At 34.4% G+C, this 22249-nt stretch overlaps 2 protein-coding genes and 1 long non-coding RNA gene across 4 annotated transcripts; 2 read left to right on the top strand and 1 right to left on the bottom strand.

Annotated features, from left to right (window-relative positions):
• The first annotated feature begins 221 nt into the window (after positions 1 to 221).
• Positions 222 to 3384, top strand: LOC107814775 (ran-binding protein 1 homolog b-like). The gene is made up of 4 exons (XM_016640238.2): positions 222 to 508; positions 609 to 760; positions 897 to 1022; positions 3023 to 3384. The coding sequence occupies exons 1-4, from the start codon at positions 351 to 353 to the stop codon at positions 3253 to 3255; spliced, it is 669 nt and encodes a 222-aa protein (XP_016495724.1). The 5' UTR covers positions 222 to 350; the 3' UTR covers positions 3256 to 3384.
• A 1302-nt stretch (positions 3385 to 4686) lies between these two features.
• LOC107814772 (pyruvate decarboxylase 2) lies at positions 4687 to 8272 on the top strand. 2 transcript variants are annotated; one of them, NM_001325932.1, is given in 7 exon segments: positions 5008 to 5527; positions 6137 to 6300; positions 6637 to 6803; positions 6805 to 6808; positions 6811 to 7483; positions 7595 to 7783; positions 7867 to 8227. In NM_001325932.1, coding segments are annotated over 7 exon segments (1842 nt in total). In that variant the 5' UTR covers positions 5008 to 5053; the 3' UTR covers positions 8038 to 8227.
• A 1167-nt stretch (positions 8273 to 9439) lies between these two features.
• LOC107814774 (uncharacterized) lies at positions 9440 to 10224 on the bottom strand. The gene is made up of 2 exons (XR_001654635.2): positions 10086 to 10224; positions 9440 to 9735 (listed from the first exon to the last, which is right to left on the bottom strand). It is a non-coding gene; the product is annotated as an uncharacterized LOC107814774 (long non-coding RNA).
• Between the last annotated feature and the right edge of the window lie 12025 nt (positions 10225 to 22249).

Below are 22249 nucleotides of genomic sequence, written 5' to 3'. Positions count from 1 at the left end.
AATGCTCAAATGGAAAGAATTTTTTTTTAAAAAAATTTAACCGTTGGGACCGTTTAGGATTGTTTGGGCCCGTCAAGACAAGTACAATCCCGGTCTTAAATAATCCCGGGCTTAGCGATCCTAAAATGAAGAGACTGACCAAGCCCACTTAGCCAATTCTAACCGATTCAGGCCCCGTTTGATCCGCGCTTCCGGCCGGTCCCCGTCCCCATTTGCCACTCTTAGTTCACGCTGCGCTGTGCCCCTATTCAAATCTTATATAAACCTTTCTTCCTATTCCCCAATATCCTTCACTCTCTCTCTCTTTACAAAACCTCTCTGTGAAGAAACACAACATCCGTACAAAAACAATGGCAAGCATAGAGCCCGACCACGAGCACAGAGAAGAGGAAGAAGCGGCTGCCGGAGCCGATGACGAAGATACCGGAGCTCAGGTCGCGCCGATCGTCAGACTGGAGGAAATAGCCGTAATAAATGGGGAAGAGGACGAAGATGCTATCCTCGATTTGTAATTATTCAATTTCTCTCATATCGTATTTATTATTTGTCCTACATCGATCTGCTTCAATTTCTAGGGTTAATAATAAAGTAAATTTATCGTTATACAGGAAAGCTAAGCTTTATCGATTCGATAAAGATGGAAATCAGTGGAAAGAGAGAGGTGCTGGTACTGTTAAGTTTTTGAAACATAAGGAGACTGGAAAAGTTCGCCTTATTATGCGCCAATCTAAGACTCTTAAGATCTGTGCTAATCATCTAGGTTTGTTTATTCATATTCACTTTATGACTTTTTTTGTGCATTATTAATATCGATTTATTCATTTATGTGTTTTGTTTGGTTGAGATCTGTAACATAGACTCTGATCTTATGAGTTTTGCTGTATTATGTGGTTCAGTTGTTCCGACGATGACGGTTCAGGAACATGCTGGAAGTGAGAAGTCCTGTGTGTGGCATGCAGCAGATTTTGCTGATGGTGAATTGAAAGATGAATTTTTTTGTATTAGATTTGCGTCGATCGAGAGTAAGAATTTCGAACTCTGAATTACTGTCAGTTTCTGCTAGATTTTAGGGTCTTGTTTGTTTGGTGAAGCTTTCAATTTGCCAAAATTTGAAATTTCTTTTCTTCATGATTGCCTTTATCTCTTGATTGCTAGTCATTATACTAGCTTCCCTGTCACTATTGTTATTTTGTTTGGAGAAAATTTCATTTTCTATATGGAATGTTGTAATGTGTGCCTATTCTGGTTGTAGACTTAAATTAAGCGATAGTTGCAGTTAATGGTATTGAGATCAATCGAGTTTAGAAGGTTTCCACATCTTCGTAAAAAAAAGTATAGGAGGATTTTGTTTTTAATTTAAAAAAGGCAGGCCCGGGCGTGTAGCACCGTTCTCCGAGGGGATAACGTCTCAAAAAAAGTATAGAAGGATACATATATAATAACGCCTTGTTAATTGTAATGTCAAGATGTAGAATCAAATAATTTACACATGAAGTGGAGTGTCTGTCAATCTACTATGGATTGTGCCTGATATATTTTTCTTTGCTGTAAGTGTGATGTCATGGACTATGCCTCACTATATGATAGGTGAAAAGTATCACCCTGTGTCCTTGCCCTTTGAAACAAAGATCAAGCCTGAATAAAACTTGGAAGAGTAAAATGTTGTATGAAGTTTGAATGCAGATACTAGGGATTGATGAGTACCTACATTCTTTTCCAATTCTAAACTCAAGTGCTGACCCAAAATTTTAGATGTCCAAATTTTACTGCTCGACATTGTGTGCGTGATAGTTTGTCTCTCTTGTGACTTAGGTTACATTACCAGTCTGGTCACTCCCATGCCTTATGCCCTCCTAAACAGTAGATCCACAGCTTTGCTGATGTAAGAAGAAAAAGCAAACCAGACCTTAAACTGAAAAGGGATAAATTAGACTTCTCTCTGCAAGGGAAGACCTTGAACTGGTTTTGTGCCTTATTTTGTGAAGTGGCATTATACATATTATCTTATGCCTTTGTTTTGTGCTCAATTGTTCTGTTGTGTTTTTATTCTCTGTATAGTATTACTTTATCTCAAAATTTTCTCATGGTCTGAATTGAATTCTTTTCAAATTGTGTGCTCCTGCTTTTACTCCACATATTAAGATTTTTAAGGTCCTAATGTGTAAGCTAGGTTGGCATAAGGGAAGAGGGGAATGATGGGAACAAGTAACAACTGTATGTATTAGTAGATCCCCTTGCTTCTGCCCTCTGCTATTGTCCCGAAATTCCCAAATTCCTGAAACGATATCATTGCAGGCCTTCATTAATTTTGAACCTAAAACATTATACTGCAAATTGGATGCAGCAGAAGGAAATAACGTCTTGTGTATGGGAACTCATTAAAGAGCCATCATTTATGATTCTCTAAACTACCGGAACCTGACCAAAGCAATTTATCTTTGTTGCTTAATGAGGTTGTTGAGAACCTTTGCATCTTATCGTCTTGATTGAGGTATGTGTTAGTGTTGAGAGTGAACTGATCTTGGACTTCTCTCTAGAATCCCAATGACCTCATTGAGTTTTGCTAAAAGATCATGGTTAATACTGCAACATGCTTATCTACTTGAGAGAGATTGCTCTTTAGTGACTTGAGGACTGGTGCATTATAAATTGTCGAAAAGGACTACTGGATTATAAGGGGTGGAGTGAACCTACCCGGGTGTGAGGTAACCTTTTATTTTACCAGGTCTTTTAGATCCCTCAACTTGATCATCATTACAGTTCCACTCAAATATTGGAGTTAATTACTTTTAAAGGATTAGAAAATTGCCCATGATTGGAGGTTTGTCAAACACTGGATGGAAAGAGGGGGCTAGTAGAAGTGATTCTGAGGAAGTTGTAGATTAGTAGTATACATGATCATCCTTCTCAAAAAAATAGTATACATGATCATGTTCCTGATTCTTTTATGTTGCCTGCCTCTGTATTTTTTCTTTTCTACTTTCAGCAAAAATGATGTCTTACGGTGATGTGTTTCTTCTAGATTGCAAAGCCTTCATGGAGACGTTTCAAGAGGTTGCTGAATCACAAAAGAAGAAAGGGGAAAATGAGGATGCATCTAATGCTGCTGGCCTACTTGAGAAGTTGAGTGTTGAAGATAAGAAGTCAGAAGAGAAGAGCGTGGAAAAAGCTGAAGAGAAAACGAAGGAAGACGTCGTCAAAGAAGAGAAGCCTTCTGATAATGCAGAGAGAAAGGATGAGACTGCTTCAGCCTGAGAGATGTATGTCATGTACGCCAGATGTAGTTGGTGAGGTTCATAATACCGCCACATTTGCCAACCAAATTTGATTATATTGTCTGGTCGAGTGCAAGGGTGGTTAATTCGGTGGTGGTCTTGGGTGGGGTCGGTTTGTTTTTTTTTTTGGGGGGGGGGGGGGGGGGTATTTGTTTGGGTTATGAGGTGTTTCAATGTCTTGGAGATACTCACGTTAAGGTCAGGTCGTGTTCTCTGGTTGAGGTATTGTGTTGGTGTACTAAAGGTCTTGGTATTATCATTATTCATATGCCCAACTGTACTTTGCTTATGCAAGTCCTCTTTACGAGGCTGTTCTTTCTTCGAAGGCTGTGGTTTGATATAATCCAATTCATTCCTTATTGGGGAAATTCGAAGCTACTGCTAGTTTTGCTGCTGCATCTGATGTTTATGTATTTATTTTATTTTTATGAAAGTGCCTTTTTATGGTGTGGTAAAAGAAACAGGCTCTCTTGGTCATCATTTGTCTCGTGAAGGAAAACACTTAACTTGATTTGTCACAATATATGTACACGATGCTTCTCTTAGAACTGTGATTTGAAGAGGTCTGTTGGAACATTGATTTAAAGAGTTCCTTAGATTTTGGGCAGAATCGGCGATCAAACAAGTTGTGAGCTTCTTTCTTTGGTCGTTTAGATTGTTGCTCGATTTACGTAGTCATTACTGAATATATAACCTTATGGTCTGTAGGTTGCAATTCTTTTAGTTACATAAAGTGTTTAAAGAGTCGCATATAGTAAACGGAATATTGACGGTTTTATGAATATCAGTAGTTATTTGTGATTTGTTAAGCTATATTGGCATTACAAATATGAAATGAGCTACAGGCCCGAGTTCTACGAGTACGTACACGTTGGTGAGGATATCTATCTAGTTATTTACTCACTCCGGTTCACTTTAATTAATTTTTTGATTATTTTCACATATATTAAGTAATTTACGTTTTAGTATTAATTAACAATTAAATTGACCATAATAATCTTAATTTGTTCATTGAAAATATAACAAATATTCATATAAACCCTTTACTCCAAGGGTAACTTTGGAAAAAAAAATTAATTTTATTTTTATATTTGAAAATATCAAATATTGTGAACCACAAAAAAAAGACAAAAAAATCAATTAAAGTGGATGGGAGTGAGTACTGTACTACTGTTTAAGACCACTGTAAAGCTTACATAATGTGCAAAGACAGATGGGAAGGTAATTTCATCCTTTTTCCTCTTTAGAAGAAGGGGGAAATAGACCTTTGCTGCCGCAACAACACCAACAGTTTCGCTCAATTCTAAGCAAATTCAAGTTAACTATATTAATTTTCACTAATTGTTCCATTTAAGCTAGTCTCAATAGATGGGGTGTGAATAAATAGTGAGAGAAAGGTACCAAGGAAAGTACTGGTTTTAATACAAATATACATGACCGACTGAAATATTACACCTAAATGAGTACAAATTAAAATCGTACAACAACTAGACCGTAACTCCGATCATTGAGCCAAGACATTCGCCCTGTGTTGGGTTCCCTGATATTTGAAGCAGTAAAAGAAAAGAAAAAAACTGACCACCTCTCCAAGAAAACAATACGAGAAACCACTACCTTGTTCTTCAATCAACAATTCCTACCTTTTCGAATCTGAACAAACCGACTTTTATTCTTACGTATATATTCCTCGTCTTAACCATTAGCCATCACCAATTCCCTCTGCATTACTTCTCTCACTACCATTTTAACCTTTCCTTTTACATCAAGAAATTCATAACATGGACGGCTCAGTAGCCAAAGGCACTTCCTGTATCCAAGATTCTCAATCTTCTTCTGTTATCGCGAACACTGACGCCACCCTCGGGCGCCATTTGGCACGTAGGCTAGTTGAAATTGGAATTCAAGATGTTTTCTCAGTGCCTGGTGATTTCAATCTCACACTTCTTGATCACCTCATTGCTGAACCAAGGCTTAAGAATATTGGCTGTTGCAATGAACTTAATGCTGGATATGCTGCTGATGGCTATGCACGAGCTCGCGGAGTTGGTGCGTGTGTTGTCACGTTTACTGTTGGTGGGCTCAGTGTGCTTAATGCAATAGCTGGTGCTTACAGTGAAAACCTACCTGTTATTTGCATTGTGGGAGGTCCTAATACAAATGATTATGGAACTAATAGAATACTGCATCATACCATTGGATTGCCTGATTTCAGCCAAGAATTAAGATGTTTTCAGACTGTTACATGTTATCAGGTATCTGATCTAGCTTTTAATTTGAACCCCCGTGCTTAAATCTTACAAAATTCATACTTAGCTTCCTATACACACACAGATAGTGTAAAAGTACTCTTACGGTCACCTAAAGATAGATGTCCCTAATAAGTGAGATTATTAACTTGGTAAATGAGGCAAATAGGTTAAAATATACTATTAGTAGAATTTTGTCTAAACTGTCAGTGTATATATATAAGTTAAGTTGTTTCATTCTTTAATTGTCTTTCCTATCGTTTTGTATTGTTTTTCTGTCGAAGTTGGTAAATGGTATTGCTTCCTAGCATGAGTTTGTATGAAACATGATACAGTATCATTATGCAGATATCTAATCACATCGGGTGTTTTCATGACTTATCTAATTCTCTTGCAATGTTGGAAATTTGTAGTGAAAAGTAGAATTGCATGTTTATACATAAACTATTCATAACCAGTATATAATGGGAGAAATCTAGCCATGAACGAGACCCCTCTAGTTCTTATTAAAGATTTTTAGGTCCTATATATGAAACTTGAATTTCTTTTCCAATAGAAATACAATATCTTACATATCCAACAATTTTTATGTTTTCTTGTTTGCTTTTGTGTTAGGCGGTTGTAAATAACTTGGATGATGCACATGAACAAATTGATAGAGCCATTTCCACTGCTCTAAAAGAAAGCAAACCAGTATACATCAGTATAAGTTGCAATTTGCCAGCCATTCCTCATCCAACTTTCAGCAGGGATCCCATCCCATTTTCTCTTTCACCTAGGTATGATCATTACCTTATTATCTACTCTTAGCTTCATTAAGATAGTGGCGGATCTAGACTAGAAGCAACAGGTTCGACATAACTTATTGTGTTTAGCTCGGACTATATATGTGTGTGTGAAAAAAATTAACGAGCAGATCTCAGCTGACTCTAAATCCTAGATTCGCCACTGCTGCATGAGATCTCTTCTTCAACTTATAATCAGAACTCAACAGTGTCAGATCTAGACTAGACGCAGCGAGTATATATGTGTGTGAAAAACTTGATAAGTCAAGGAGATGCTACTGTTGCATGAGAAATTGTTCTGTAACTTACAATTCTTACTTACTGATACAGGCTAAGTAACAAGAGGGGATTGGAAGCTGCAGTGGATGCAGCAGTTACCTTTCTAAGCAAGGCAGTGAAACCAGTTATGATTGGAGGGCCAAAGTTAAGAGTAGCCAAAGCTTGTGATGCTTTTGTTGAATTGGCTGATTCTTCCGGTTATGCAATGGCAGTGATGCCTTCAGCAAAAGGGCTAGTGGCAGAACAACATCCTCACTTCATTGGAACTTACTGGGGTGCAGTAGGCACGTCCTATTGCGCGGAAATTGTTGAATCAGCTGATGCTTACTTGTTTGCTGGCCCAATCTTTAACGACTACAGCTCTGTTGGATATTCACTTCTGATCAAGAAAGAGAAATCGATCATCGTGCAGCCTGATAGAGTTGTAATTGGCAATGGACCAGCTTTTGGTTGTGTCCTAATGAAAGATTTCCTATCTGAACTAGCAAAGAAAATAAAGAAAAACGAAACTGCATATGAAAACTATCGTCGGATATTTGTGCCTGAAGGAACACCTCTAAAATCAGAGCCTAATGAACCACTAAGAGTAAATGTTCTGTTCCAGCATATACAGAAGATGCTTTCAGATGAAACAGCAGTGATTGCTGAGACAGGGGATTCTTGGTTCAATTGCCAGAAGCTTAAGTTACCAGAAGGATGTGGGTATGTGACTAATAACAGCTTATCAGCCTGGTATCCATTTTATTTACAGACATTAGAAGAAAAAAGTTCGTGTTGCAGGTATGAATTCCAGATGCAATATGGCTCCATTGGTTGGTCTGTTGGTGCTACCTTGGGCTATGCGCAATCTGTACCTAAAAAACGTGTCATATCTTGCATCGGTGATGGAAGTTTTCAGGTACTAAACGAAAAACACTTTCCTGGAAAATGACTTCCGTCATACCAAAAACACCCAATATGTTAGTACAACAATATTACTGTGTAGAACTAAATGGTATTTGGATCACAGGTTACTGCACAAGATGTGTCAACAATGATCCGTTGTGAGCAAAAGAACATAATTTTCTTGATTAATAATGGTGGTTACACGATTGAGGTTGAAATCCATGACGGGCCATACAATGTGATCAAGAACTGGAACTACACTGGCTTAGTGGATGCTATTCATAATGGTGAAGGCAATTGCTGGACCATGAAGGTGAGTGTTACTGTATAAAAGTACTGGTTTGATACTCGGACAAAAACGCCATTTTTTTCAAATTGTTTCCGACTGGATTGCAGGTAAGGACTGAAGAGGAGCTCACTGAAGCAATAGCAACTGCAACTGGAGAGAAGAAGGATTGTTTATGCTTCATTGAAGTTATTGTTCACAAGGATGATACTAGCAAAGAGCTGCTCGAATGGGGTTCCAGGGTCTGTTCTGCTAATGGCCGTCCACCAAACCCTCAATGAGTCTGGCTTCATTCGTCTCATTTTAGCAATGTGAGAGTCTGGTTTTACCTTATCTAAAAATGAGGTAGCACTTCTTTTTTTCTTTTTCGACAACAGTGGTGTCCAGGCCGTGCTTACCCACACCTCGAGTACTATATTTCTTCGGGTAATTAGAAAGCTGTTTACCATTTAATAAAATGGATTTTTGGAATTATTACATAGCTCTATTTGCTACAGTTTCACTCGGTTGATTAAACATTCTACTCAGGCCATGCTAAAAGATGTAGTCTAGCTAACAAACAATAACGACTAACAAGACCCTGAACACCGGATGAGAGCTTTGGAAATTGGACTTGACGAAGTTAACAAACGAGGCTTTTCATAGTTACATTAAATATAAGATTGACATTTTAAACAGTTAACTAGCTGCGATGAAACTACAAAATTGGCAAATTGCCTGTGGAGGTCGAATCTCTATTTCTCTCTGAATCACTATGGCTATAAACAACCATTTGAAATTAGCGTTGTATTATAAATAGCAGACCACTATATATGTCAATTAGGAAGCATCTTATTAAATTTCCGTTTAGATCAAGTGTCCATCCTCAAGTATATCCTTGTTCAAGATCTCTTTCACCTTGCAGACCTTATGCCTAATGGAATAAAAGATGAGTAGAGTAGAACCATCAAGGAAAACGACAGAAAATTTCTATAATATTTACTCTTTCAGCATATAAGATTTTGAAGCCTAAATTATGGGTTTAACGCAGTGCAGATACAAAACCAACCACTAGAAAGAAAGGGCTTTAAGAGTGTTTGACATTTGCTTACAAAAATGTTCAACTGATTAAACTATGACATGAAATTAAGGCATGATATTAGGTCCTGGAATTGACCAAGCAATGCATAAAATAGATCAAGTCAGAACCATTCCAGACTTTTCATTGCTGAAAAAATGGACTGGAGGAGAAAGTAATCCAAATTTTAGAATCCAAATCCCCATTTATCCACCATACGATCACGCACAACTACACTACTTTTTTGCTTGGACAATCTCTCATGCATAGCTTAAATAAAAAAGCCAAGAATCCAACCACTTTCGCATTCAATTAGATATAGCTTCTCTTTACTTGAATAACGAACGTGTAATAGAAACGCTAAATAGATAACATTATCTACTTCAATTTTATTTAACTTATTATCTACTTGCACATAGAACTATGAGCGGATTTTCAAAATATTACATGGACGCCGAGAACCTTAACTAGAGATGCAGCAAAAAACTTGAATTTAACAATCCAGCCGTCGTAATTCACACTGTTGTGAAAATTACCACATTCACAACACAAAATAAGCAGGTCCAACGGACACCACATTGATGTCTTAAAAATAAAAAGGGATTACGAAGAACAAAATAAAATGAACCAGGTGAAGATTACTAAATTAAGGAGTAAATATCATAAAATTATAAGCGAAAATGGCTATCAAAGTTTCAATATACCTCAAAAGCGAAGTACATTAGGTGACATTAGCACAAAAACACTAGAGAAATTAACTGCAAAGTTCTGAAAAGGGAAACAAAAAGACGCAATAATCCAAGGCAAAGTAAATACGCCAAAAGCTAAGAATGCTGAGGCGTGCGGAATAGGCTTTTTACTTAGATCTCTGCCTCATCTTTCGGCGCTTCCTCTTCAACCTCCTCATACGCTTCTTCTTCCACTGAAAATCAAAAAATGCGCCCGCTCATAAAGTAAGTATTAAAACATTACTGAAACTAACTAGAAACGTACACACACTAATTTCGCACACACTTTCATCAATCAGTAAGTAGTTCGCATTGATCGACTTAAATCTAGATTCACCTCTATAAATACGAGAAATAACTAATAAAAAGTGCGAAAAAAATAAAGTGAGTATTAAAACATTACTGAACAACATTAACTAGAAATGTACAGACACACACACTAATTTGGCGCACTCCGACTTAAAATTCTAGATTCATCGGTATACAAATGCGAAAAAAACAAACAAAACAAAAAACAGAAGAAGAGATGTCCATGTCTACGCACCTTAGCTCTCATGGTGAATCAGCTACGACTTAAGGGACTGCTCTTTACTTCCTGACCAGAACGAACCTGTCGATTGATGAAGAGGATACGGCACTAAATAAAGGGAATGGAGGGCTGGGGGAATATAAAGGAAACCCTAGAGTAGTGTGATCATGGGCTTTGGGTCTTTGATTCCGGTACGAGTAATGGGCCCAACCCGCGGTCTAAAAGTCCAACCCTGCGACGATTAGATTAGATTAGATTGTACTTTTTCTTTTCTTTTTTAAGGAAATGAAATATTTATATGCTAATACCTAAAGTTGGTTAATAGAACTAATACTAAAGTTGGTCTTTATTAAACTTAGGGCATTTTGATTGCAAAATTCAGCCAACTCAATACAAACATTACAAGTCTAACAAAATGTGTTCCATTTCAAAATAATGGGGTTCAACAAATAGAGGTTGAGTTGCAAAATACATCGTTTTCGCATAGGTTGGACCGCTCACTTGATTTATTTTTTTGTGTATGTGCGGTAGGAATACGAAATAATGGCATCATTAGATAATGCAATTACATAAAGCTAGAGTCCCGCTGGGCTCGTTAATAGATACTGCCACAATGTTGTTATCATTAGAAATTAGGATTACAAGCAATGGCGAATGCACATGGGCACTTGTGGGTGCTTAAGCACCCATTAACTTTTACCATATTTAGTAAATTACATAGACAATTGTAAAAATATTTAGATAAATATTGAGTTAGCACCCACAAGTAAATTCATTTTTCCTCTTCTTTTGGACGGCGAACGCCCATAACTTTAAAATTCTCGATCCGCCACTGATTACAAGTTACAAAAGTAATATACTTTTATCTTCCAAAAAACAAATTCTCAATTCAAATATTCTTATCTCTCTCTCTCTCTCTCTCTCTCTCTCTCTCTCTCTCTCTCTCTCATATATATATATATATATATATATATATATATATATATATAAAATACATTATTTAGATTACTTAAGCTATTTAATGATTTAGATAACTTCATGTAATTACTTTTATTAATTATACTTTAAATAACACCATTCAGTTACTTCCCATTAATCATGTTTCCTTTTCAAAGTTTTAATTATTAGTTTTGTCTTATAATTGTCGAGTGGCTTTTTATTAGCTTGCCACTAGGGGTGGCAATTTGAGCCCAAACTCATTCAATCTGTCCAACCCCGCCCATAGATTAATGGATTGGGCTATAATATTTTAGCTCATGGGTCAATTTGGGTTGGGCTGAGCCCAAATTAACCCATTATTTTTTGTATTTCATTCTCACCCATTAAGTAGCTCAAATACAACTCATGAAGCTCACCCCAAAACAAAGGGATCTTAAACCAACTTATCTACAAATTTACTTAGTTACCACCCACCTACCCCCACCCTTCGCAAAGTTTTTTTTTTGCATTTTTAATTTTCTATTTTTTCGTTTTCCTGCACCACCCCAACCCCCCCCCCCAACCCCCGCAAAAAAATTACTTTTTTTTGTATTTTTAATTTTTTATTTTATTTTATTTTATTTTTTTGCACCACCCACCCACCCCAACCCCGCAAAAAAATTACTTTTTTTGTATTTTTAATTTTTTATTTTCTATTTTTTCGTTTTTCTGCACCACCCACCCACCCCAAACCCCCACCATACCCACAAAACAATTTCAACTTACATATTTTAAATACTATTTTGTTATTTAAGAAAATATAGTTTGATTCTCAAAATACTAATAGTATTTATTTACCTTTTATACATAGGGGTATAAAAGGTAAAAGATTTTTTTTATTCAAAATGAGCATGGTTCTAAAACATGAGTCAAGTTGGGCGGGTTGGGCTATGACCCGTTGTTTAGCCCATCTTGACCCAGCCTATCTTCGCCCAAGTAAACTTTGGGCTGGGTTGGACAGTGACCCATTTATTGACCTAACCCATCTTGACCCGCCCAAATTCAGCTCAACCCGCCCATTTGCCACCCCTACTTTGGTTTCATCACATTTTAAATTATCCTCTTATTTTATATATATAGTTGTAGATTGAAGATTTGACCTACTATCAATATAAATATATTTATCAATATTTTAAAATCATTACTTTCAATATTCCTTTATTCTTCTTCTAATATAATCGATTTTCCTTTCTATATATTTGTTGTTTGTCCTTTTGCTTTTATAGTAAATTTACTTCATTTTTTTATGAATAAAAGAAACAACATAAAAACAAATAAAACTCTCTTAGTTACTATATTTCAAACACATAAACAGTTATATATATATATATATATATATATATATATATATATATATATATATATATATATATATATATATGTGTGTGTGTGTGTGTGTGTGTGTGTGTGTGTGTGTGTGTGTGTGTGTGTGTGTGTGTGTGTGTGTGTGTGTGTGTGTGTGTGTTTATTTCGTTTTTTTTTTGTTAAAGTAATTCCTATAGCTTTTTATATCCATGAATTTTTCGATGGATTTGTCTTCTCTTTTTTTGTTGCCATAATTATGATATTCTATATGACATCTGCATCTTTATAGGAAATTAATACAGCTTTTAACTACCTTAATAAATCCTCACTTTTTTTTATTTTTGTATGGACAAAAGAAACTTCTTAGTCGGAGATGAAATAGTTAAAGATTCATAATAAAATTGAATTGAAGATTGCCATATAAGAGTCAAAACTAAATTAAAAAAATTAAGATTTTCATTAAATGGGATTACATATAAGTTATATTTCCTTCTTTGAAAATCTCCCCCTTAAACTCACTTTAAGAATGCCAGGTGGCTTTATAATAACTTGCCACTTGGTTTAACTACAATGCAATTATATATGATAACTTTATTCCTTTAATATATACTAGTGTTAAAACCTGCGCGATGCGTGGATATTTTGATAGAGTATTAGTCTTATGAAATTATAATATGATATATAATATTATTTTAATAAAATTTAGTTGCTATTTTATTTTGTAATGTAATGTGCATAAATATAACAAAATCTATATAATTTAAAGGGTACACATCATATGGTAATCAAATAAATTATTTGATCCTTATTTAATTATTTAATAAATTAACAAGTACTAGTATTATTTATTTTTACTAATGTGACTTTTTATTAACTTGTCAATTGTTCTAATATTTTGTCATTATTTCTATTTTAATATAAAATAGATATAAATATTTTTACTTTTTAAAACTTATGTTATACTGTTTAAATCTTTAATTGTCTAATTTTGTCAATAAATTTGTTGACTACTATTTACGTACCTTTTGTTATATTTAATTGATATAAAGTATAAATACTCTCATATTATCTTTATTCCCTCTTTTCATGCATTCTTTTCTACTATAATAGTTGATTAGTTTTTTATTAAATAATTTAATATTTTTTTACTAAATTATATGTGATGACCCAAAGGGTCATCTTGTGAATTAAGACTCTATTCCGGACTCGTAAGCCTTAAAAACCTTATTTTTACTCTCCTCAATTTGCGTGCACAGTCCGGGCGTAAATCCGGAAAGCCTTTTATGTGAAAACTTATGAAGTAATAATTTTTTGGATTTAAAATTGATATTTAGTTGACTTTGGTCAACGTTTTGAGTAAACGGACTCAGATCCGTGTTCCGACATTTCCGAAAGGTCCGTAGTAAAATAGGGACTTGGGCGTATGCCCGAAATCGAATTTCGAGATCCCTAACTCGAGAAATAATTTTTTGATGGAAATTGTAAGATTGAAATTCTATGGATTTAAAGAAAATGATTAATGTTTGATCTCGTTGGTATCGGGCCCGTATTTTAGTTACGGAGCCCGATACATATTTAATATAATATATAAGTCATGTTTGTGAAATTTGGTAGAAATCGAAATTGATTTGACGTGATTCGAACGTCTGGTTGAGAAGATAGCAGCTTTGAAATGTTCTTGAGGAATTCATGAGTTTTGGTGCTAGATCCATAATTTTAGGTGTTATTTTTGTGATTTGATCGCACGAACAAGTTCGTATGATATTTTTAGACTTGCGTGCATGTTTGGTTTGGAACCCCGAAGACTCGGTTGAGTTTCGAATACGCTACAGAGTGATTTTAGAACTTAGAGATTTGATGGTGTAACTGGTGTCTGTAGCGGGCCTCTGATATCGCAATTGCAAGATCAGGCTTCGCAAATGCGAACTAAGCGGGTCTGGCAATTGCGAGGTATCTATCGCAATTGCGAAGAAGGCCTGGGCCAGCATGTTCTCGCAATTGCAAAATTTCTTTGCAATTGCGATGGGGGCCTCGGGAAAGGTATGTTCGCAAATGCGAATTTCTGCCCGCAAATGCAATGAGCCAATTGTTGCAAATGCGACATATTATTCGCAAATGCGAAGGCAGTGAAAATGTGAAGGATCTCGCATTTGCGAGGCTCATGTCGCAAATGCGACGTCCGCAACTGATAACTTTGGACTTAGACGAGATTTTTCATTCATTCTTCAATTTCTCGAACCCTAAACCTCAAGAGGCGATTTTCCAAAGACCAAATCTTCCCCAAATCATAGGTAAGTGATTCATAACTCTTTTCTTTCAGTCTTTTACATCTTATAACAAGATTTCAACCTAAAATCTATAATTTTTATGGTGAAATTAGGATTTTTGGGTAGAACTTAGGAATTTCGAAATTTGGGGATTTAGACCTCGAATTGAGGTCGGATTCCAAAACCAATTGTATATCTGGGCTAGGGGGAGAATGGGTAAACGGATTTTGGTCCGAACCTCGAGTTTGGACCAAGCGGGCCCGGGGTCGATTTTTTACTTTTGTTGGGAAAACTTAAGAAAACTGTAATTATGCATTAAAGTTGACTCCTTTAGCGATAATTGATGATATTAAGCTAATTATGATTAGATACGCGTGGGTTTGAGGTGAATTCTAAAGGGAAAGCAGTACTTGAGCAGTGAGTGGCCTGCGAAATTGGGGTAAGTGTCGTGGTTAATCTTGACTTGAGGGAATAGAACCCTCAAATTATTTGTTATGTGAATTGCATGTGAATGACGTATAGGCAAGATGACAAGTGTCTATACGCCGTCAAATTAATTGTTTGTCTGCTTACTTGAAAAATCATAAATTATTTTAAATCATGAATTAATTATTATAATAATTATTTCTCTCCTATTCTTTGTCAAATATTAATTCTTGAATTCTTGCATTAATTGTTACATGCTATTTGAATTAGGTGCCTTAATTGTTATTTGACATTTAGCACATTAAATATTAAACTGCATATTTTCTCTCTGATTTCCATAATAATTTGCTATTTGCCTTTGTTTGTTTCATAATTAAATCATAATTATTGTATGCTTGTTGTCTTATAATTTTATATTAATTGTTGCATTTATTGAGGAAATTTCTTCTATAAGAATTGGTAAATGAATATTTTGGAGGAGCGGGTTGTACGCCGCAACATGATTGATTATAATGAATATATTGGAGGATCGGGTTGCACGCCACAACATAATTAATTATAATGAATATATTAGATGATCGGGTTACACGCCGCAACATACTTATTTAAAAGTCGACATACATATGAATATATTGGAGGATCGGGTTTCACGCGCGCAACAGACTTGATTAAAATGAATATATTGGAGGAGTGGATTGCACGATGCAACAGAATTGAATGTGAATATATTGTGAGAGCGGGTTGCACGCTGCAATAGAATTGATGAAAATGATAACTGATTATGACTACTGAGTTGGCTTCAATTATTATAAATGAGTTACATGATTTATTTCTATTATTGTTGTTGTTACTAATATTGCGTAAAGGTAATGTAAGTGACCCGCCTTAGCCTCGTCACTACTTCGTCGAGGTTAGGCTCAGCACTTACCAATACATGGGGTCGGTTATACTGATACTACATTCTGCACTTCTTGTGCATATTTCGGAGTTGGTCCCAGCGGCGTGCCTTAGACTTGCTCGGATTTTAGCTACTCAGAGGAGACTTGAGGTATAACTCCACGGCGTTCGTAGTTCTGAAGTCCCCGTCTACTTTACTTTAGCTGTGTGTTTGTTTCCAGACAGCTTTATTTTATTCAGACCTTTATTTGTATTTATTCTAGAAGCTCGTGCACTTGTGACACTAATTATGGGATGGTATTTTGACACTATTGTCTTTATGGATTAATCACTATATTTCAGACCTTACTTCCGCGTTCATTTATTTGTTATTAATAAATTTAAAAATTATTTAAAAATTGGTTAATATCGCGTGGGTTTGAGGTGAATTCTAAAGGGAAAGCAGTACTTGAGCAGTGAGTGGCCTGCGAAATTGGGGTAAGTGTCGTGGTTAATCTTGACTTGAGGGAATAGAACCCTCAAATTATTTGTTATGTGAATTGCATGTGAATGACGTATAGGCGAGATGACAAGTGTCTATACGCCGTCAAATTAATTGTTTGTCTGCTTACTTGAAAAATCATAAATTATTTTAAATCATGAATTAATTATTATAATAATTATTTCTCTCATATTCTTTGTCAAATATTAATTCTTGAATTCTTGCATTAATTGTTACATGCTATTTGAATTATGTGTCTTAATTGTTATTTGACATTTAGCATATTAAATATTAAACTGCATATTTTCTCTCTGATTTTCATAATAATTTGCTATTTGCCTTTGTTTGTTTCATAATTAAATCATAATTATTGTATGCTTGTTGTCTTATAATTTTATATTAATTGTTGCATTTATTGAGGAAATTTCTTCTATAAGAATTGGTAAATGAATATTTTGGAGGAGCGGGTTGTACGCCGCAACATGATTGATTATAATGAATATATTGGAGGATCGGGTTGCACGCCACAACATAATTAATTATAATGAATATATTAGATGATCGGGTTACACGCCGCAACATACTTATTTAAAAGTCGACATACATATGAATATATTGGAGGATCGGGTTTCACGCGCGCAACAGACTTGATTAAAATGAATATATTGGAGGAGTGGGTTGCACGATGCAACAGAATTGAATGTGAATATATTGTGAGAGCGGGTTGCACGCTGCAATAGAATTGATGAAAATGATAACTGATTATGACTACTGAGTTGGCTTCAATTATTATAAATGAGTTACATGATTTATTTCTATTATTGTTGTTGTTACTAATATTGCGTAAAGGTAATGTAAGTGACCCGCCTTAGCCTCGTCACTACTTCGTCGAGGTTAGGCTCAGCACTTACCAATACATGGGGTCGGTTATACTGATACTACATTCTGCACTTCTTGTGCATATTTCGGAGTTGGTCCCAGCGGCGTGCCTTAGACTTGCTCGGATTTTAGCTACTCAGAGGAGACTTGAGGTATAACTCCACGGCGTTCGTAGTTCTGAAGTCCCCGTCTACTTTACTTTAGCTGTGTGTTTGTTTCCAGACAGCTTTATTTTATTCAGACCTTTATTTGTATTTATTCTAGAAGCTCGTGCACTTGTGACACTAATTATGGGATGGTATTTTGACACTATTGTCTTTATGGATTAATCACTATATTTCAGACCTTACTTCCGCGTTCATTTATTTGTTATTAATAAATTTAAAAATTATTTAAAAATTGGTTAATATCGCGTGGGGTTGAGGTGAATTCTAAAGGGAAAGCAGTACTTGAGCAGTGAGTGGCCTGCGAAATTGGGGTAAGTGTCGTGGTTAATCTTGACTTGAGGGAATAGAACCCTCAAATTATTTGTTATGTGAATTGCATGTGAATGACGTATAGGCAAGATGACAAGTGTCTATACGCCGTCAAATTAATTGTTTGTCTGCTTACTTGAAAAATCATAAATTATTTTAAATCATGAATTAATTATTATAATAATTATTTCTCTCCTATTCTTTGTCAAATATTAATTCTTGAATTCTTGCATTAATTGTTACATGCTATTTGAATTAGGTGCCTTAATTGTTATTTGACATTTAGCACATTAAATATTAAACTGCATATTTTCTCTCTGATTTCCATAATAATTTGCTATTTGCCTTTGTTTGTTTCATAATTAAATCATAATTATTGTATGCTTGTTGTCTTATAATTTTATATTAATTGTTGCATTTATTGAGGAAATTTCTTCTATAAGAATTGGTAAATGAATATTTTGGAGGAGCGGGTTGTACGCCGCAACATGATTGATTATAATGAATATATTGGAGGATCGGGTTGCACGCCACAACATAATTAATTATAATGAATATATTAGATGATCGGGTTACACGCCGCAACATACTTATTTAAAAGTCGACATACATATAAATATATTGGAGGATCGGGTTTCACGCGCGCAACAGACTTGATTAAAATGAATATATTGGAGGAGTGGGTTGCATGATGCAACAGAATTGAATGTGAATATATTGTGAGAGCGGGTTGCACGCTGCAATAGAATTGATGAAAATGATAACTGATTATGACTACTGAGTTGGCTTCAATTATTATAAATGAGTTACATGATTTATTTCTATTATTGTTGTTGTTACTAATATTGCGTAAAGGTAATGTAAGTGACCCGCCTTAGCCTCGTCACTACTTCGTCGAGGTTAGGCTCAGCACTTACCAATACATGGGGTCGGTTATACTGATACTACATTCTGCACTTCTTGTGCATATTTCGGAGTTGGTCCCAGCGGCGTGCCTTAGACTTGCTCGGATTTTAGCTACTCAGAGGAGACTTGAGGTATAACTCCACGGCGTTCGTAGTTCTGAAGTCCCCGTCTACTTTACTTTAGCTGTGTGTTTGTTTCCAGACAGCTTTATTTTATTCAGACCTTTATTTGTATTTATTCTAGAAGCTCGTGCACTTGTGACACTAATTATGGGATGGTATTTTGACACTATTGTCTTTATGGATTAATCACTATATTTCAGACCTTACTTCCGCGTTCATTTATTTGTTATTAATAAATTTAAAAATTATTTAAAAATTGGTTAATATCATTCTAACGTTGGCTTGCCTAGCAAGTAAAATGTTAGGCGCCATCACGGTCCGAAGGTGGGAATTTCGGGTCGTGACATTATAACTTTTAATTCATCAAAACTAAAAAGAGATAAGCCTTTTATTATTTTTGCAAAAAATCTACCAATATTTTAAATAATTTTTATTTTATGTTATATATATATAATATCCTTATCTTATGTATAAATATCCTAATAATATTTTTATATTTTTGTATTATTCAATATGGAATTATGAATTCTATTTATTAACTAATATATATATATATATATATATATATACACACACGCTATACAAAAAATTTCCTTATCAATAATACTTTTTGAGTATGTTTATTTATTGTTTTTATTTTATTTTTAAATTAATTCAAAGTATAAATTCTCTCACACTATCTCTATTTCCCCTCTTCCCCTCTTTCTGTATTAGTTTCCCCTATTATAAATTTTATATATTTATTTTATTTAGTGTTTAATCCAATAATAGATAACATAAATAAAAGTGCATATGCCCATACTTTATACTTTATCAAAATCTCAAGGTATTTTTTCCATCCTTGGAGTTTTATTTTCCAATCCAAAAGCTTGGATAAGATTTGATTTATTTTAATTTTCAATTCAAAAGTTTGGATAAGTTTTGAATATGATTTGATTTAACAAAATAAATATATATAAGATATATAGATTATTATTATTTTATTATTACCATATAAGACTCAAACCAAAATTAAATAATAAAAAAATTAATTTATTAAATGGGATTGCATATATAGTTCTTAACTGATTTTCCTTATTTGACAATACCCCTCTCCTTAATATTGCCAAGTAGCTTTTTAATACCTTGTCACTTGGCTTAACCATAATGCCAATATATATAGTAGATGTATTCCTTTAATATAGATATAACTATAGATATAGATTTTTTTATTTACTTTCATTCTTTTATTCTACTGCTCATATTAATATTTAAATTTACTAATAATAATATGCAGTATTATTTATTTATCATTTTATTTTATTTATTTATTTATGTGAAACTATGTTCTCTCGCACTATCTATACCCTATCTTCTTATATTATTTTTCTTACTATAAAATTTTTGTATATTTTATTAAGTGTTTAATTCAATAATAGATTAAAAAGGAGCATTCGTTTATATTTTCTTATACTTCACCAAAAACTTGAGGTGTTTTTTTCGTCCTTATAGTTTTCCTTTCCTATTCAAAAGATTGGATAATATTTGGTTTGCTTGTTTTTCAATTCAAAATCTTGGAAAAGAAATTAGTTGATTTGGTTTAAGAAAATAATATAAGAACATTGTAGAAAATAATATAAGAACATAGTTTTTTCCAGTTTTTACAAAAACGTTTCTGTAGAAAATTATTTAACAGTTTTCTTTTCCACTTTTTACAAAAACATTGTTTTAGAAAATATTTTTCAATTTTGTTTAAAGCAGTTTTTTTTGTAAAATCTGGAAAAAAAATATTTTTCGTTTTTTCAGTTTTTAGTAAAATAACATTTCATTTTTCCAGTTTTTACAAAAAACAAATTGCTTTATAAAATTATTTTTTTAATTAATTAAGAGATATTTAGAATTGGCTAACAGGACTATGACACGTGTCCCTCCGTTTAAATGAGGGTTATATTTGAACCCAAAGTATGAGTGTCTGGGTATAGATAACCCAATAGTATAACGAGAGATATTCTTAGACCATTTTCGAAAATAATGGGTATATTTGGCCATTTGCCGTTTATTTAATAAGGTTCCCAAGTGGTTTCTTAATAAATTTTCACTTGTCTTGTTAATCTTGCCACTTTGCTTAATTAAAATTGCAAACTTTATTTATATATATATATATATATATATATATATATATATATATATATATATATATATATATATATATATATATAGAGAGAGAGAGAGAGAGAGAGAGAGAGAGAGAGAGAGAGAGATAGATAGATAGATAGAGAGAGAGCTTACTGATGGAGTGTGCGGGGTCATCGGAACCCGTTAGTCTCGGTAAAAACCATATATATACATATCTTGTTTGTAATGTATATCCAGATAGGACCCCTTAAATAATTTACTTGTCCCCCTGGAAAATAAAAGTTGGACGGCAGCAGTGGTTGAGTTGCTAGTTTCACCACCTTCCGAGCTTTTCTCACCATTCGATCTAGGGGTGGCATGTGGGCCGGTCCCGGTCTTAAGTGGGCTTCGCGGTCCCGGTCCTAAGTGGGCTTTCCGGTCCCGGACTTCGCGGGCTTCTTGTTGAAATCGGTCCGGGACCGGGATCACTTCTCAGTCAGTCCCGGTCCCAAACGGTACCGGTCTCGCGGGCCTCGCCTATGAGACCGGCCCACCACCCCACGGTCCCGATCCTATCCGGTTAGGACCATTTAGGCCCACCGCCCATGTGGGATTGCGATCCTGGGCCGGTTTCGGTCCTAACCGGCCCACATGCTACCCTTAATTCGATTTTGTGTTTGAGATGCAATTCCAACAAAATTAGCATTTTGTTCTTTCTTCTTTTGTTTTCTTTTACTTTTTGAAAACCAGTTTTGTGAAAAGGATTTATATCAAAGAATTGATAACAATGTTTATTTTTGCATATTACTTACCTATACATATATATATATAATAAGAAAAATTAACGAAGCAGTGTTGGGCGATATCGCTTCTATTAACATTTTCTTTAAAAATTGATGGTTGTTTATAGATTGCAGATAAGTTGTCATACTTGTTAATTTCTTAAAGAACTGCACACATAATTTTATCGTTAATTATTGGCATATTTAAGGTTAGTGATGCCACTGCCGCGTTCAAATCCTGGGCCCGCCTCTCTCTCTCTCTCTATATATATATAGATGTTTACATTTACTATTCATTTTTACCATACACATTCTAGTACAAATACAAATAAATATAAAAGTTATTCAATAGTAACTTTGACTCTACTACTCATATTTCAAACTCTGTGTATATCATAGTTTTTTAGAAGAAAATTTTATCTCAAATTTTTACAACAATAGTTCCACTATGGTTTTTTTACATGATGTTTCTAAAAAAAGTTATGAAATGAAAGAAAATGAATTATGTGGTTAGTAAATAATTACTAAAGTAGAAATTCTTATTTTTGGAAAGTTTTGGAATCTAT

Source organism: Nicotiana tabacum, chromosome 22 (genome assembly GCF_000715075.1).
Source record: "Nicotiana tabacum cultivar K326 chromosome 22, ASM71507v2, whole genome shotgun sequence".
Classification (NCBI taxonomy): Eukaryota; Viridiplantae; Streptophyta; class Magnoliopsida; order Solanales; family Solanaceae; genus Nicotiana; species Nicotiana tabacum.
The sequence above is the reverse complement of the archived record's forward strand: the minus strand, read 5'-3'. Positions and strand labels throughout refer to the sequence as shown.

Coding starts and splice junctions, on each gene's coding strand:
- LOC107814772 (XM_016640237.2), top strand. CDS start 5,054: ATGGACGGCTCAGTAGCCAAAGGCACTTCCTGTATCCAAGATTCTCAA. Junction 5,528..6,136: donor AGACTGTTACATGTTATCAG/GTATCTGATCTA, acceptor CTTTTGTGTTAG/GCGGTTGTAAATAACTTGGA. Junction 7,288..7,365: donor AAGTTACCAGAAGGATGTGG/GTATGTGACTAA, acceptor TTCGTGTTGCAG/GTATGAATTCCAGATGCAAT.
- LOC107814775 (XM_016640238.2), top strand. CDS start 351: ATGGCAAGCATAGAGCCCGACCACGAGCACAGAGAAGAGGAAGAAGCG. Junction 761..896: donor GATCTGTGCTAATCATCTAG/GTTTGTTTATTC, acceptor TATGTGGTTCAG/TTGTTCCGACGATGACGGTT. Junction 1,023..3,022: donor TAGATTTGCGTCGATCGAGA/GTAAGAATTTCG, acceptor TGTTTCTTCTAG/ATTGCAAAGCCTTCATGGAG.